Source organism: Alligator mississippiensis, chromosome 5 (assembly GCF_030867095.1).
Source record: "Alligator mississippiensis isolate rAllMis1 chromosome 5, rAllMis1, whole genome shotgun sequence".
Classification (NCBI taxonomy): domain Eukaryota; kingdom Metazoa; phylum Chordata; order Crocodylia; family Alligatoridae; genus Alligator; species Alligator mississippiensis.
In genome coordinates, this window is record NC_081828.1 from 209139438 (window position 1) to 209152575 (window position 13138).

Below are 13138 nucleotides of genomic sequence, written 5' to 3' on the forward strand. Positions count from 1 at the left end.
TACATCTCCTTTGCCTTTGACATAATAGCAATGGTGAAGCAAACTTTGAAGTCATCCAAGGGACAGTTCTGTTTTTTTTCCCCATCCTCTAGTTCTGGGACAGAAATTTGCCTTCCAAAATATTTCCTTAACCAGAGATGCCACTATGATATCCACTTTCAGAAATTCAACATTTTTCTTTATCTTTAGAAACCAAACTAACCTTTGGAAGCTACCTAATAGGTATCCATTCCTTTTTGATAGCAACAACAACTTCAAAGGCATACAGCGCAGGAAGCTGGCACAGCTGCATGGGGTGCCTTGCCAGACTGGCTGTGTGTACTGGCTCCAGCATGGCCTGATCTTGACTGGCCCTGAAGCCAGCACGCAGAGCCAATCTGGTGTGGGAGCCATACGCAGCGTGAATGGCAATGGGTCTGTGTGCCACATACAGCACGCAGAGGCGGGGCCAGCACATAGCCCAAGCAGCATGTAGGGTTGGTCCAGAGACATGTAGGCCATATGGATGACAACCCTGCACTAAGCAATCTAATGGCATTCATTTTTACACTTACATATTGTGGGTTCAAGTAATTGTAGGTGCTATCTTGTAGCAATCACTTCAGTCAAGTGAACTTATTTCCACATGATTTAATTTGCACCTACAGTTCTGCAGGCACATAAACAGAAAAAATGGAGGTTCTGTCTCCAACTTGAATTATCTTTTTTACGACAGTACCAGGTGTCTGACCAAAGCATTCATTCAATTTGTATTCAAGATCTTAAAAACAGTGTGGACCATTTATTTCACTAGATGTTTCTATGATGTTGTCACAGCAGAAATATGCAGGATGTCAAGGGAAAAGCCCTAACACAATTGAGTAGTCTGTACATGTTATTCTACTTGAAGCTTATAACAACAATAATATAAGAACTTAATCTCTGACTCATCAGAAAAACTCATCACATCTAATCTATTCTTCATCACTATTTGTACTAGATATACTGATATTTAAATATTACTAATTTTGTGAAACAAAGTCCAGTATAGCCTCCTAACAATGACATACTACTATATCACAGAGGCAAGGATTCCTTAGGGTGTTATCTTTTACTGGACCAACTGGCTGCTTCTACACAAGATGTTTACTGCACAGTGTGCATCTACACATGTGTCCCTACCAGGCTGGAGTAAACTAATTAACTCCACAGCAGGCTAGTACTTATAAATACACATGAGCTACTGTAAATACAAGTACTAGCCTGCTGTAGAGTTTTTACTCTGTAGCAGTGCATGTGTAGACGTTACCCTGGCTGGCTGGGGCACAAGGGTGTTTCAGTGCAGGGGCTGCCTGCCAGCTAGCCCCACACTGAAGCACTCTTGTGCTCCAGCCAGCCACCCCGCAGCACACTGAGTTGGGGGGAGCAGCCCCAAGCTGACAGGCTGACCCCCAAGGCCCCTTGCCAGCTGAAGCTGCTCCAACCTGGCTCTGGAGTTTATTGTTTTGCATTCATTACACATGTAGATGAGTCCACTGTGTAGTAGAAGAATGTTTTGCATTCAAAAGCTTACCTAACCCTACTGCACAGTTGGCTCAATAAATGATACCACACTAAGAAATCCTTGCCACTTACATTAATTTCTGGATTTATGTGGCTACATCACTCTTATGCTAGCATAATGTTATATCAGAATTCACTTACATTTAATCCACTATAAATACAAGACTAGAATGAAGGAAAACAGAACAGTTTTTTTTCAAAAGAGTGTTAGAATAAGAATAACCAGTAAAAAGGATATGAATGGACCAAAATTTTAATTGCTGCTCTTCTGATAGGATTGAAAGGGCCAAGTATGCATAAGGCAGGTGTTGCACTAAATCGAAAAATTATATTCTTGCTATTCAGTACCATAAAAGTCTATAAAAGAAAGAAGCAAACAAAAAACAAACACAGCGTTAGAAGTATATTAACTATATATAGTGTTTTTTTTTCCAGAAAGCAAACTAGGATTTCTTAAATGACGACCCAGAATTGGAAATCATTATAGGTAAGACTGTGATAGGTATTGCTAGGTTCTGTCTCCAAGTAAGAATAACAAATAAAAGAATAAAAATAAAATAATAAAAACTATCTGCCCAATGGGCCAATTTAGCATTGTAAGATCATTCTTGTCTCCTGCGAAACAGACAACAGAAAGAAATAATTATGATTGAAAACAAATCTCCAGACTCATTTTGTCAATACAATTAAAGGATATTAATTATAAACCACATTTTGCTAGTTACTTACACTCAGTACTTCCTTACTCCTGAAGTAGTCCCATTGAACCCAATGGGCTATTCACAAAGTAAGGGTATGTACAGCCATTTGCCACACCCAGTCTACATTCATGCAGCTCACTTTAAGACAAGTGAAAATAAACCAAAAGCAGTGTGCACAGCCATTCACCAGTGCTGGTAGTTGTGTGGGGAAACCAATGTAAGTAACTTGTGTGGGGTGGAGGCTGGCAGGTCCACAGGGGGGCATTGATGGTTTGAGGGGGCTGGTAGGTCTGTGGGAGGAGGTTGCAGGGTTAAACATAGCCCAGTCAGGGTCCAAGGGATTGGAATAGTGCAGCCCAGTGGGTGCAGTGAGTTCCTGGGTTTTTCAGGCATGACCAGTCAGCACTCAGCCTGTAGTGGTACATGGGATTGTTCCATCCTAAGGGCAGGACTCTGCACTTCACTTAATGGAACCCCATGAGATTTCTTTTTGTCTGATCCTCCAATTTGTTGAGGTCATTAGACCTGCCCTCCAGCATATCTATTATTCACTCCCAGCTTGGTGTGATTTGCAGACTTGTTGAGGGTGCACTCTATCCTGTCTTCTAGGTCATTGATGGAGATATTGAACAAATCCAGTCCCAGGACTGACCCCTGGGGCACCCCACTTGAGACCAGCTCCCAAATAGACATCAAGCCATTGATTAGAACCCTCTGACCCTGATGATCCATCCAGTTTTCTATCTGTCTTACAGTTCATTCATCCATGTACTTCCCCGTACTTCCTTAACTTGCTTGTGAGAATATTGTGGGAGACTGTATCAAAAGCCTTGCTAACATCAAGGTATATCACGTCCAGTGCTCTCCCCACATCCACAGAGCCAGTCATCTCATCCTAGAAGTCAATCAGGTCAGTCAGGCATGACTTGATGAATCCATGCTGACTGTTCCTAATCACTTTCTTATCCTCCAACTGCTTAGAAATTAATTACTTGAGGATCTGTTCCACGATTTTTCTAGGGACAAAGGTGAGTCTGTAGTTCCCTGGATCCTCCTTTCTCCCTTTCTTAAAGATGGACACTATATTTGCCATTTTCAAATCATCTGGAAGCTCTCCCAATCAACACGAGTTTTCAGAGATAATGGATAGCAGCTCTGCAATCACACCAGCCAACTCCCTCAGCACTCTCAGATGCATTTCACCCAGCCGCATGGACTTGTACACGTCCAGCCTTTCTAAGTAGTCCCTAACCTGTTCTTTCACCACTGTTGGCTGCTCACCTCCTCCCCAGCCTGTGCTGCCTGATAACTGAGGTGAAAAAGACAATTAGAACTTCAGCCTTTTCTGCATCATCAGGCACTAGGTTGCCTCCCCCATTCAGTAAGGGACCTACACATTCCCTGATCTTCCTCTTGTTGCTGACATGCTTGTAGAAACCCTTCTTGTTACCCTTCACATCCTTTGCTAGCTGAAACTCCAGGTGTGCTTTAGCACTCCTGATTTCATCCCTGCATGCCCAAGCAATATTCTTATATACCTCCCTAGTTGTTTGTGCAAGTTTCCATTTCTTATATGCTTCCTTTTTGTGTTTTAGCTTACTGAAGATTCCCTGCTAAGCCAAGCAGGTCTCCCCCACACTTGCTACTCTTCCTGCACATTCCTGTGCCCTCACTAAGGTTTCTTTAAAGTACAGCCAGCTCTTCTGGACTCCTTTCTGTCTCAGACTGGCCTCCCAGGGTATCCTGCCAATGAGTTTCCTGAGCAGGTCAAAGTCTGCTTTTCTGAAGTCCAGAGTCCTTACTCTGCAGCTCCCCTTTCTTCCTTTCCTCAGGATCCTGAGCTCAATCATCTTATGGTTGCTGCTGCCCAAGTTGCCATCCATTATTACATTCCTTGCCAATTCATCCCTGTTTTTGAGCAGCAGGTCAAGAGCATGGCCCCTAGTTGGCCTCTCCAACACTTGTGCCAGGGAGTTGTTTCCAACTTTACACTTTGCAAAAAAAAATATCTGACTGCATAAACTGAAAGTCAATTGCCCTCTTATATTTGATTTTAAGTTTCATCTTTCTCTACAGAAATATGTAATGCACATGCTATTATATTACAATAGAATATTAATTTACTAGTTATAAAAAAACATATATCCATTTCTAACAGTAAGGCCTGGAAATTCTGTAATATGTTTAAGTGTTGTGTGTTGTTTTCTCCTTAGTTTTCCTGAATTATTATAAAAGTAACTGTAGCAAAACAGTAACTCAAATGTGACTAACAGCAATTAGAGAAAAGCTATTAGCACTACAGTAATCTCAGCCCAGAGAACTCACATGGATCTTATAGGGAAGAGGCTGAATTACAGAACACAGTATAATTTTCATCACAAACTATTTTTTGTTGATATGCTGTATTATATTTTCATACTCAATATAGTTTGATCAGCCGGCTTTAAAATTAACCTTTCATTTTACCAAGTTAATTTTGAATCTACCCATAAGAACTTTAAGCCAACAAAGAATAGTAATGTACTGACATCTGGTTCAAGAAGGACCAAAAAAAGAATCCTCTGGGTAAAGTTTATCTTATATATATTACAATCTTAAAAGTTAAAAAAGGCAACACCCTCTTAATGGGATTTGCTTTAACCTTGTGGTCACTGTAGTAAGGATCAAGATCCTCCAATGGTACTCCAACAAGCTCCGGTGAAGGTTTTCCATAGATAGTAGGCAATTTGTTGCAAGCTTTCAGATCCAGCTGGGGAGAACATTGTTCTTCTTTGACCTGCTGACTGCTATTATCCTGCTTGGCTTGAGCTTGTTTTGCTTTATTCTCAGCAATTCTATTCTCAATTTCAAACAAAGAATTAGGAGTGAAACGGCGGAAACCATAAGCAGCAGCTAACAAAAGACTGGGGTCCATTTTTTTGTTCTGTTTTTTCCACTCTCAGTATTTCAAATACCTGGAAGAGAGAGAAAAAGAATGTTACTGGATTAAGACGTTACAATATAGAAACTAACAGACAGAGCAACACTACTGGAGTTAAGTACAGGTTAACTAGCTCTATATTCATATCTTGCTGTTAAATCAACAGGTAAAAATAAAACTAAACTAATAAGAATCATATTCCCAGAAGACAGAGTAATCTTTATGGTTTTAGCTTTAGATTAAGTGCAAGTAATGGATTCTGGATAAATTTGGTAGGACTAAGTTTCAAAGGCCTCTGGTAGATGCTACATTTATTGAGCAATTGACACGGTGCTTCCTGCAGCCCCTTTGAAGCTCCAGGTGCATGGGGAGCCCAGGGCTGGGGATGAGTTCCCAATGCCATGCTTTCTCCAGTGCCCTTTTAAGGTCCCAGATCATAAGGAGCCAGGGATCCAGGTCCCTGTTCTCAGCCCTCCCATACCAGCAGACACACTGCAACCTGCAATGCATGGCAAGATGTGCATTTTTTGGGATGCAGAATAAAATGTGTTATATCCATCACATAATTAAATTAATGCCTGCCAGGGGCCTAAAAGAGATCATTTGCAATCTTTTCCCTGGGAAATGGCAGAATCACATCTGTGTTAGTGCCCTGAGAAGCACCTAGTATTTTGTGTGTGTGTGTCACACTGCTATATAAGAGGCATTACATTTCACCCCTATTCTTTTTGCAAAGAGTATTTAATTTAAGGCCTTGTTACACCTTACACATGGTCCTAGCTATGACTGTAAACTGCATCCAACTGGAGGGCCTAGTGGTAACATGGTGGGGCTACTTGCGGCAGGGTAGCTCCTATAAAATACCCCAAAGTTGCAACCTCCACAGTAAGATAAGTATAGGGTACCTCACAACCCTAGCCCCCACTGCCTTGGGGGTACTCCTTGGTTGGAGAAAATCTAAAGGACATCACCCTGACAGAAATGAGCCCTTGCTAAGGGATTAGGCAGTCAACAGCAATTCTTATCTGTTGCTCTCATCGTGGCACTGAATGTCTGTACTCAGTCTGGCCTTTAGAATTTGTCTCAATAGTTTAAAGGGGGAGGGTAGTTCTTGGACAGCCTCTACTCCTCCATACCCTTGCCTAGCTATTGAAGGTCTTGGTGTGGTGGTTGCAGGACACCATACAAGAGGACTCATCATCAGGCACCGGACTAGACTTCTTATACTTGCACCATGATCTGGAGGACTGAAGGTTACCTACTACACCTTACACTGTGAAGCACACAAATTGTGCCTAGTGTTAGTGCTAGTTCAAATTTGCAGCAGTCAGATGTTCAGGCCAGCTGGAGCTTGAAAGGTAAGAATCACCCCATTCCTATTCCAGGCTTCTCTCTTGCCCCATCCCTGATTTCCAACCCCTGCCTCTCAGAGTTCTCTGCCTGGAGAAGGCTTAACTTACCTGCTTGACCTCCTGCTGCTCTTCTCTGGGATGAGCCCAGGCCACCGAGCAAAAGGGGCAGCAGCAGCAGTGACTGGGCAGGCAGGTTAACTCTCCCCTGCCTGCTCCCCAGGACAGACAGCATGGCCAGCTGGGATCTGGGATGCTGGGAAGGGGCAGTGGGCCAGATCCAGGCCAGCAGGGGAGGAGGGTGCAGGTAGAGTGTTTACACTAAGGTGTCGCCTAGAGTGGCAACATTTTAGTAACAAGAGCTGAGTAATATGGATCAGAGATAATCCTGCCCTAGCCTGGCATAACTTTGAGCCACATAACAAGTGCTTAAAACTTGTTTCAGGTGTTAATGTGTGGACAATCCAGGTGATAAGAACTCCAGGAGCTGCCCCAAATTACTGTGTAGTAAGGCCCTTAGTATCTAGTATAATGGGTTGCTTGTACATGCCATGGGGGGTTAATTAGGTTTAATTCTCCCTAAATTGAAACGGTGGGTTTTTTAAAACCCATTGTTTCCACCATTTCAATTTAGAAAGAATTAAACCAAATTAAATCCCCATGGCATGTACACAAGGCTGGGGGCCCAATCTTTACCTGACTCTCCAGTGGCTGGGTGAGGGTCTGAGCTGCTGGCGGGCCAAGTGATCCCTGAGTAGCATAGGGGCCTGGTGCTTCCTTCCATGGCTGCAGGTGACCCCGGTGCTTTCCAGGGGCAGCACCCACCCACTGGTATCGAGCCTGGGTAGTCCCGAGGAGCGCTGTAGCCATGGATAGAAGCACTGGGCTCCCGCACAGCTCAGGGAAGCAGGCAGGTTCTGAGAAAAAAAAAAAAAGATCAGGTTCCTCGCTACCTTTTTTTTTTTCTTCAGTCAAGCTTGCTAGGCTGGCCTGCGCAGGCTGCCAACAAGTTGCACAGCCCCCGAGCTATGTGGGGCCCGGTGCATCCCTTTGCAGCTGCAACACCCCCTGGGACCACCTGGGCCAAGTGCCAGCGGGCAGGGGGGAGAGCCACTACCACAGAGGAAAGCACCGGGGTCCCCCGCAGTTCAGGGGTATGTGACCTGATGGCAGCTTCCCTCCCCCCCCCAGCAGAGGCAGGTAGGCTCCAACACCCCTGCACCATCCCTGCCACCTGGGACCACTCGGGAATGGCTGGCTTGCCCCTGGGGTGGCTGGGTGTGCTGGTGGCAAGAGAAAGTAGCACGGATGGTGCACTGGGCACTGGAAGCCTGCCAAGCCGTGAACAAGTTGGCTTCCAGCACCCTGTGCACTGTTGCACTTTGTTAGGTAGCAAACTAAAACACCTTGGAGGTGATTTATCTTGCTACGTTACAAAGTCATTTAAAGTGGTATACATCACCGAGCATGCAAACAGCAATGCCATTAAAGCAGTGCAAAAGGGCATTTAAGCCTCTTTAAAAGCCAATTTTGTGGCATGTACAAAGGCCCATGAAACTTAAATTATCTGAAGTGGGAGCTATATAGTCCTACAGCAACTCTTATACTGTGAACAGGACAATTTCCTACAGATCTTGGGCTATCAATCTTTCCTCCAGTGTGCACCTCCCCAATATCACCAGCCAGATATTTATTCTCCAGGATGCATGCTTCCCCTTTGCTAGCAAGTATAGAAGTTGCCCACAATATATAAAACGGTGCAATCTGGTGCAATATATACTGTGCGAGTTGTATTATCTAAAAGAGCAGCATCCTCCACAATACTCACCTAATTTTTAAATCCAGCGGAGAATAAAATAATTAAAGAAAAAATTGTCTCATGCAGAGCCTCTACTATTGGAGGGATCTTCAAAATGAGCAAGAAAAGCCTGCCATCTTACCTTGAAAAGACATGGATTTTGAGCCACATTGACAAAATTTCCCGAACACTATGATTTACAAGAAACTACTGGAAAGAGAAGATATAGAAAATGCCATTACATCCTTCAGAATACCAAAATAAATAAATAACAGACCTTGGTGATTATGGTGCAAATGTCTACAAAAACCTTCCCCCAAAAGTGCATTCAGAACAATTTTCATTAGAACCCTAAAATACTGCAACAAAGAAAGTACATTAATATAGTATTTCTCCAATAAAAATTACATGTTCACTACGGTAGTGACTAATCACTAAAGACAATGACTAATCATTTTAAAGTTGTAAAAATGAAAAGGAAACATGGATTCAAACCTTACGTGCAGCTCCTGAATTCAGCTTCACTTAGGTAAAGCCCAGAAATATTTTCAGCTCTCTAGTGCTCCCATCAAGGGCATACTTTATCAGTAGTATTGCACTACCAATCAAACCATTAGCCAATATAGTATACAATATTTCAGCAAAAACAGTCACAGTCAGCAAGACTTTGTCTTCAATTGTGAGTATTTAAATAAGAAACATAATCATAAAATAAAGGGGATGAAATGAAAATCAACAAAATCCACAGGCAGGTTTTGTCACTAGACATAGTAGGAAGAGCAGGAAGCATTCAAATGAATGTTCCAGCAAGAGTCCTATTATTTCTTCAGTTTCTACCCCTCATACTTCCAGCAAACTTGTTTTGACCTTTGACGCACTCTTCCAATATTATTTAAAGGAGGAGCAAAAGCAAAGTTTCTTCTGCATAGTTAAAAAAACCCAAAAAACCAGAACACTGATTCTCCAGAACCAGATATTTCCAAGTCGTTTATAAAAATATCTAATATACTAAATAACAGATGCCACTCACACCACTTCAATGCATTAAACAAAAGCAGTTCTCCCAGCTACACCAATGAAGTTATAATTACCATACCATTTACCAATACCATAAAAAATACATACAGGTCAACCATGTTAATTATATGTAAACGCAAAGATATAGGGCATCATAACTTCCCTGCGCAGTATGGTGAACATTTCTAAGAGTCTAGATTTTTCCTCTCATGTGTTCCATAGGACCATTGCTAAGTGACAGAATAATAAAATATTTTAATTCTTTCAGATTACAGACTTTACACTGTTTGAAATAGTTCAGTCATAATGGAAAATCTTTGGAAGTTGTAAACATCTCCAAGGTTGACATTCTGTTTGCCTATGAATAGACTGCAACCTATTGTATATCTGTTTTTCAAAATAAATGTCTGATACATAGAATGAAACACCAAACTACCATCAGCAAAAACACCTACAAAACAGACTGGCTACAAAACATAGAAGACAGATTAGAAAAAAAACAAACCAGAATAGCTTTATAAAATGGGCTACAGGTTCTTTCTTTTCTACACACCAAGATAAGAGGGACCCAAATCCAATTCAATGGAGTAAATGAGAGTCAATATTATGTTGAGCATAATAAAATTAATTAAATTCCCTCAACCTTCACTGGAGAACAAAGAGTAAGTATATTTTTCTTGGAATACTGAACTATTGGATCATATATTGTTCATATTCATATTGATTTAAAAAAAAAATCAGCCTGTTAGTTCTCTGTGAGACACCATCAAAGGTGCAAAACAAAGATAGCTACATGGTGACACAATAATAAAACAATATTAATAAATACCATTAATAAAGAAAAATATCACCCTGTCCTAGCTAACTTCAGAAGATCGAAAGGTGCCATTGTGTTAACTGTTCATTTTGTCTAATACCTATAACAGTTGAACATTCTAGACCAATACAGCTAATCAAAATACAGTAGCAAATTACAGCTTAGTTTAGATAGTGCTAAAACTAATTTAAGGAGTATTGGGTATCAGTCAGTAAACTAGTAGTAACATACAAGAAACAAGACAAAAATAACTAGAAATTAAAATTAAGATGTCAACATCTAGAAAGCTATGCTCCTATAACAGAGAAAATAAATAAATATCTTCATTTTAACAGGAGTTTAACCATCCCATTTACAAACAATGTTATCTGTATATAATTATATCACATCTACCACCTGTATGCTTCCATGCATATAATACTTGCATATTTTCCCAAATACTTACCCAGAAATATTTCTATAAAATGAAAGCATTTTACATGAAAGATTCACAATATTACAGGTTTCTCATACTGTACTGAGAAAATTATTTGTTAAAAACAAAAAGACTTACATTTTCCCTCTCTAAACGAGAGACACTAGATTCATACTGTATTAAAAGAGGAACGAATTTTATCCCAATTAACATCTGCTTAGAGGAAGAAAATCCTCATTGTGTTGCTATTTCTAATGCCTTTTGAAAAACTTCGTCTCTGTTCTAGCTATCTGCTACTCCAGGCAATGTAATTTGTATTGGCTGGTCTGGGTGGGGAAGGAGAGGGAGGAGCTTGCTGTTATCTTAAAAGTAATAAATGAGGTTTACAGGATCTAATTGGCAACACTGTAACTTGACAAAAGGTGCTATTTCTGCATGATAACCATTTACATGTTAGTCAATTACTTTACCTCTATAAAAACCATAGTAGCATTAATAAAACAAAAACATAAGAAAAGAAGTTTGTTCAACCTGAACAAAATACGTAGAAAAAACAAAGTAAAATCTGTTTTTCACTCACCTCTTTGTATATGTATAACATGATCTTGCAAGCAAAGTAATATAATATGCATTTTCTGAATTTCCTTCACTTTCATACCTCACTTTAATAAACACATGATGCACAATCTAGAATTTCTACCTTAAGGTCATCATAAACAAATGGTAAAAGATACTATAATATTAATTGGGGAAATGTAAATGTGTGGAATGTGAATCAATGCAAATGCTACCTAAAAACTTTTAAGTAGCAGGGGAAGTTTTCTGCCAAATATTATCATATGTTGAAAAGTCTGATAACTGAACACAACAAAAAGGGGAATGGACGAGGAATAGACTGCATGTAATTACTATTATTCTTATCATTATCAGAAGATATTCTTTAAGCTTTATAAACCAATTTCAAATATAATGGAGGATAATCTAAAAGACACTAAACCAGAGCATAAAACAATTCAAAACTAGGTACTGTCACAGCCTTTTTAACAAATACATGAATAATTCAATTCAGAGTATTAAAACACTCAGCCACATTTGGCTTTAACCCATATTTAATAACTTGACAGCTCTCTTAAAAATAAGTTAGCTGAGAAACTTCTCCTAGCACCACATGTAAGATGCTGGTGAGCAGTTTGCTAAATATTTTGATTTCTTTCTACATTTATTCCAACAGCTCCCACTACTGTCCAAAGATTACTTTGCTCTTTATCAGTTAGGTTCGAAACCTTTTTTGTAAGATGAAAATTTACTGGCATGCCAACTTTTTTGCTGACAGTTATGTTTGAATAACTATATCATCTCTATAAGCAAGCTCAATAAGGAGAGGAGAGGAGAGGAAAAGATGATCAAACATTTGCCTAATGTATACCCAGTCAGGGGAACAAAAACAGTTTTTTAAAGAATAAATATGTCAGATATTTTTAAGACATATTACAAAAGCAAGCCATTTTATTTGAAGCATACTATATTGGTAATCCCTCTCTGTTGAGAATTATTGTTTTCCATGATTGCTCTGTCTGTGGGTCCAAAGACAGCTGACGAGGCCAATCTGGGATCAACAGACTCCATTGCAACTCAGGCACATTTCTGTGAGGGGTAGATGGCTCTAAATTCTTGATTTGGTCCACAACACGTTGTTTCTGTCACTCCAACCTTTCCATGTCCTGTTGTCATCACAAGATTTCAAAGAACTGAGATCCTCGCAGCAGACTCTTCCTTCATTTAGTGAGAACACATGGTGGTAGGAGAACACTTGCTTCAGGAGTTTGGACTCAGACATCCAAATGACATGACTGGCCCAGCAAAGTTGATGTTGGATGATCATCACCTCAATGCTCATGGTGTTTCCTGCAAAGAGGATGCTAACATTGGTGCGTACTGTCTACCCACTGGATTTGAAGGATCTTCTGCAAACAGTGTTGATGATACACCTCCAGAGACTTGAGGTGTCTCCTGTACATTGTCTATGTCTCAGCTCTGTACAGGAAGGTGGGGATCATGAAGTAGCATGAACTGAACTAATGTAGCTGATGTTAACATAGAGTGTAATAATAGTGAAATACAACCATGTTAGTCTTGTCCTGTAAGCAACTTAAAAACTCCATTTTGTATCCTTCTGCTTGACATAAGTGAATGAACTCTGCATAGCCCTTATGTATAAGTGTGTGTAAAAGGGTGAATGGTGAAAGAATGGCATAGAGACGGAAGAAGATTTAACTGTTTATGTAAGCAACAAGGCGCCATAAGTAACTAGTCAGTAAACTAATTAATGAGTGGCCGAAGAATCCCTTTTAAGACTAGGGCACAAAAAAGATAACAAGGAGAAGGAATGTACCCATTCTGCCAGACAGGCAAGGCAACAAGAACACTCCAAGGCTAAGAAAAGCTGAAGACAAGAGAAGAACAACCACAAAAACAGAAGCTGTGAATAAAAAGCCCCAAAGCACTGAAACAAAGGATGCCAATCTCTATAAAAGAAAACTTTGAAAATACTAAGTTGGGTGAGTCTCTTTCTCTACAGT

General features: G+C 40.4%; 1 protein-coding gene across 1 annotated transcript in view; it reads right to left on the bottom strand.

Moving 5' to 3' along the window:
- LOC102572501 (sodium channel protein type 5 subunit alpha) overlaps positions 1–7053 on the bottom strand; it is a 123764-nt gene extending 116711 nt beyond the window's left edge. Inside the window, 2 exon segments of the mRNA XM_059729367.1 lie at positions 1766–1899; positions 4885–7053. Coding sequence (XP_059585350.1) covers positions 1766–1899; positions 4885–5157 — 407 coding nt within the window. The 5' untranslated portion in view covers positions 5158–7053.
- Between the last annotated feature and the right edge of the window lie 6085 nt (positions 7054–13138).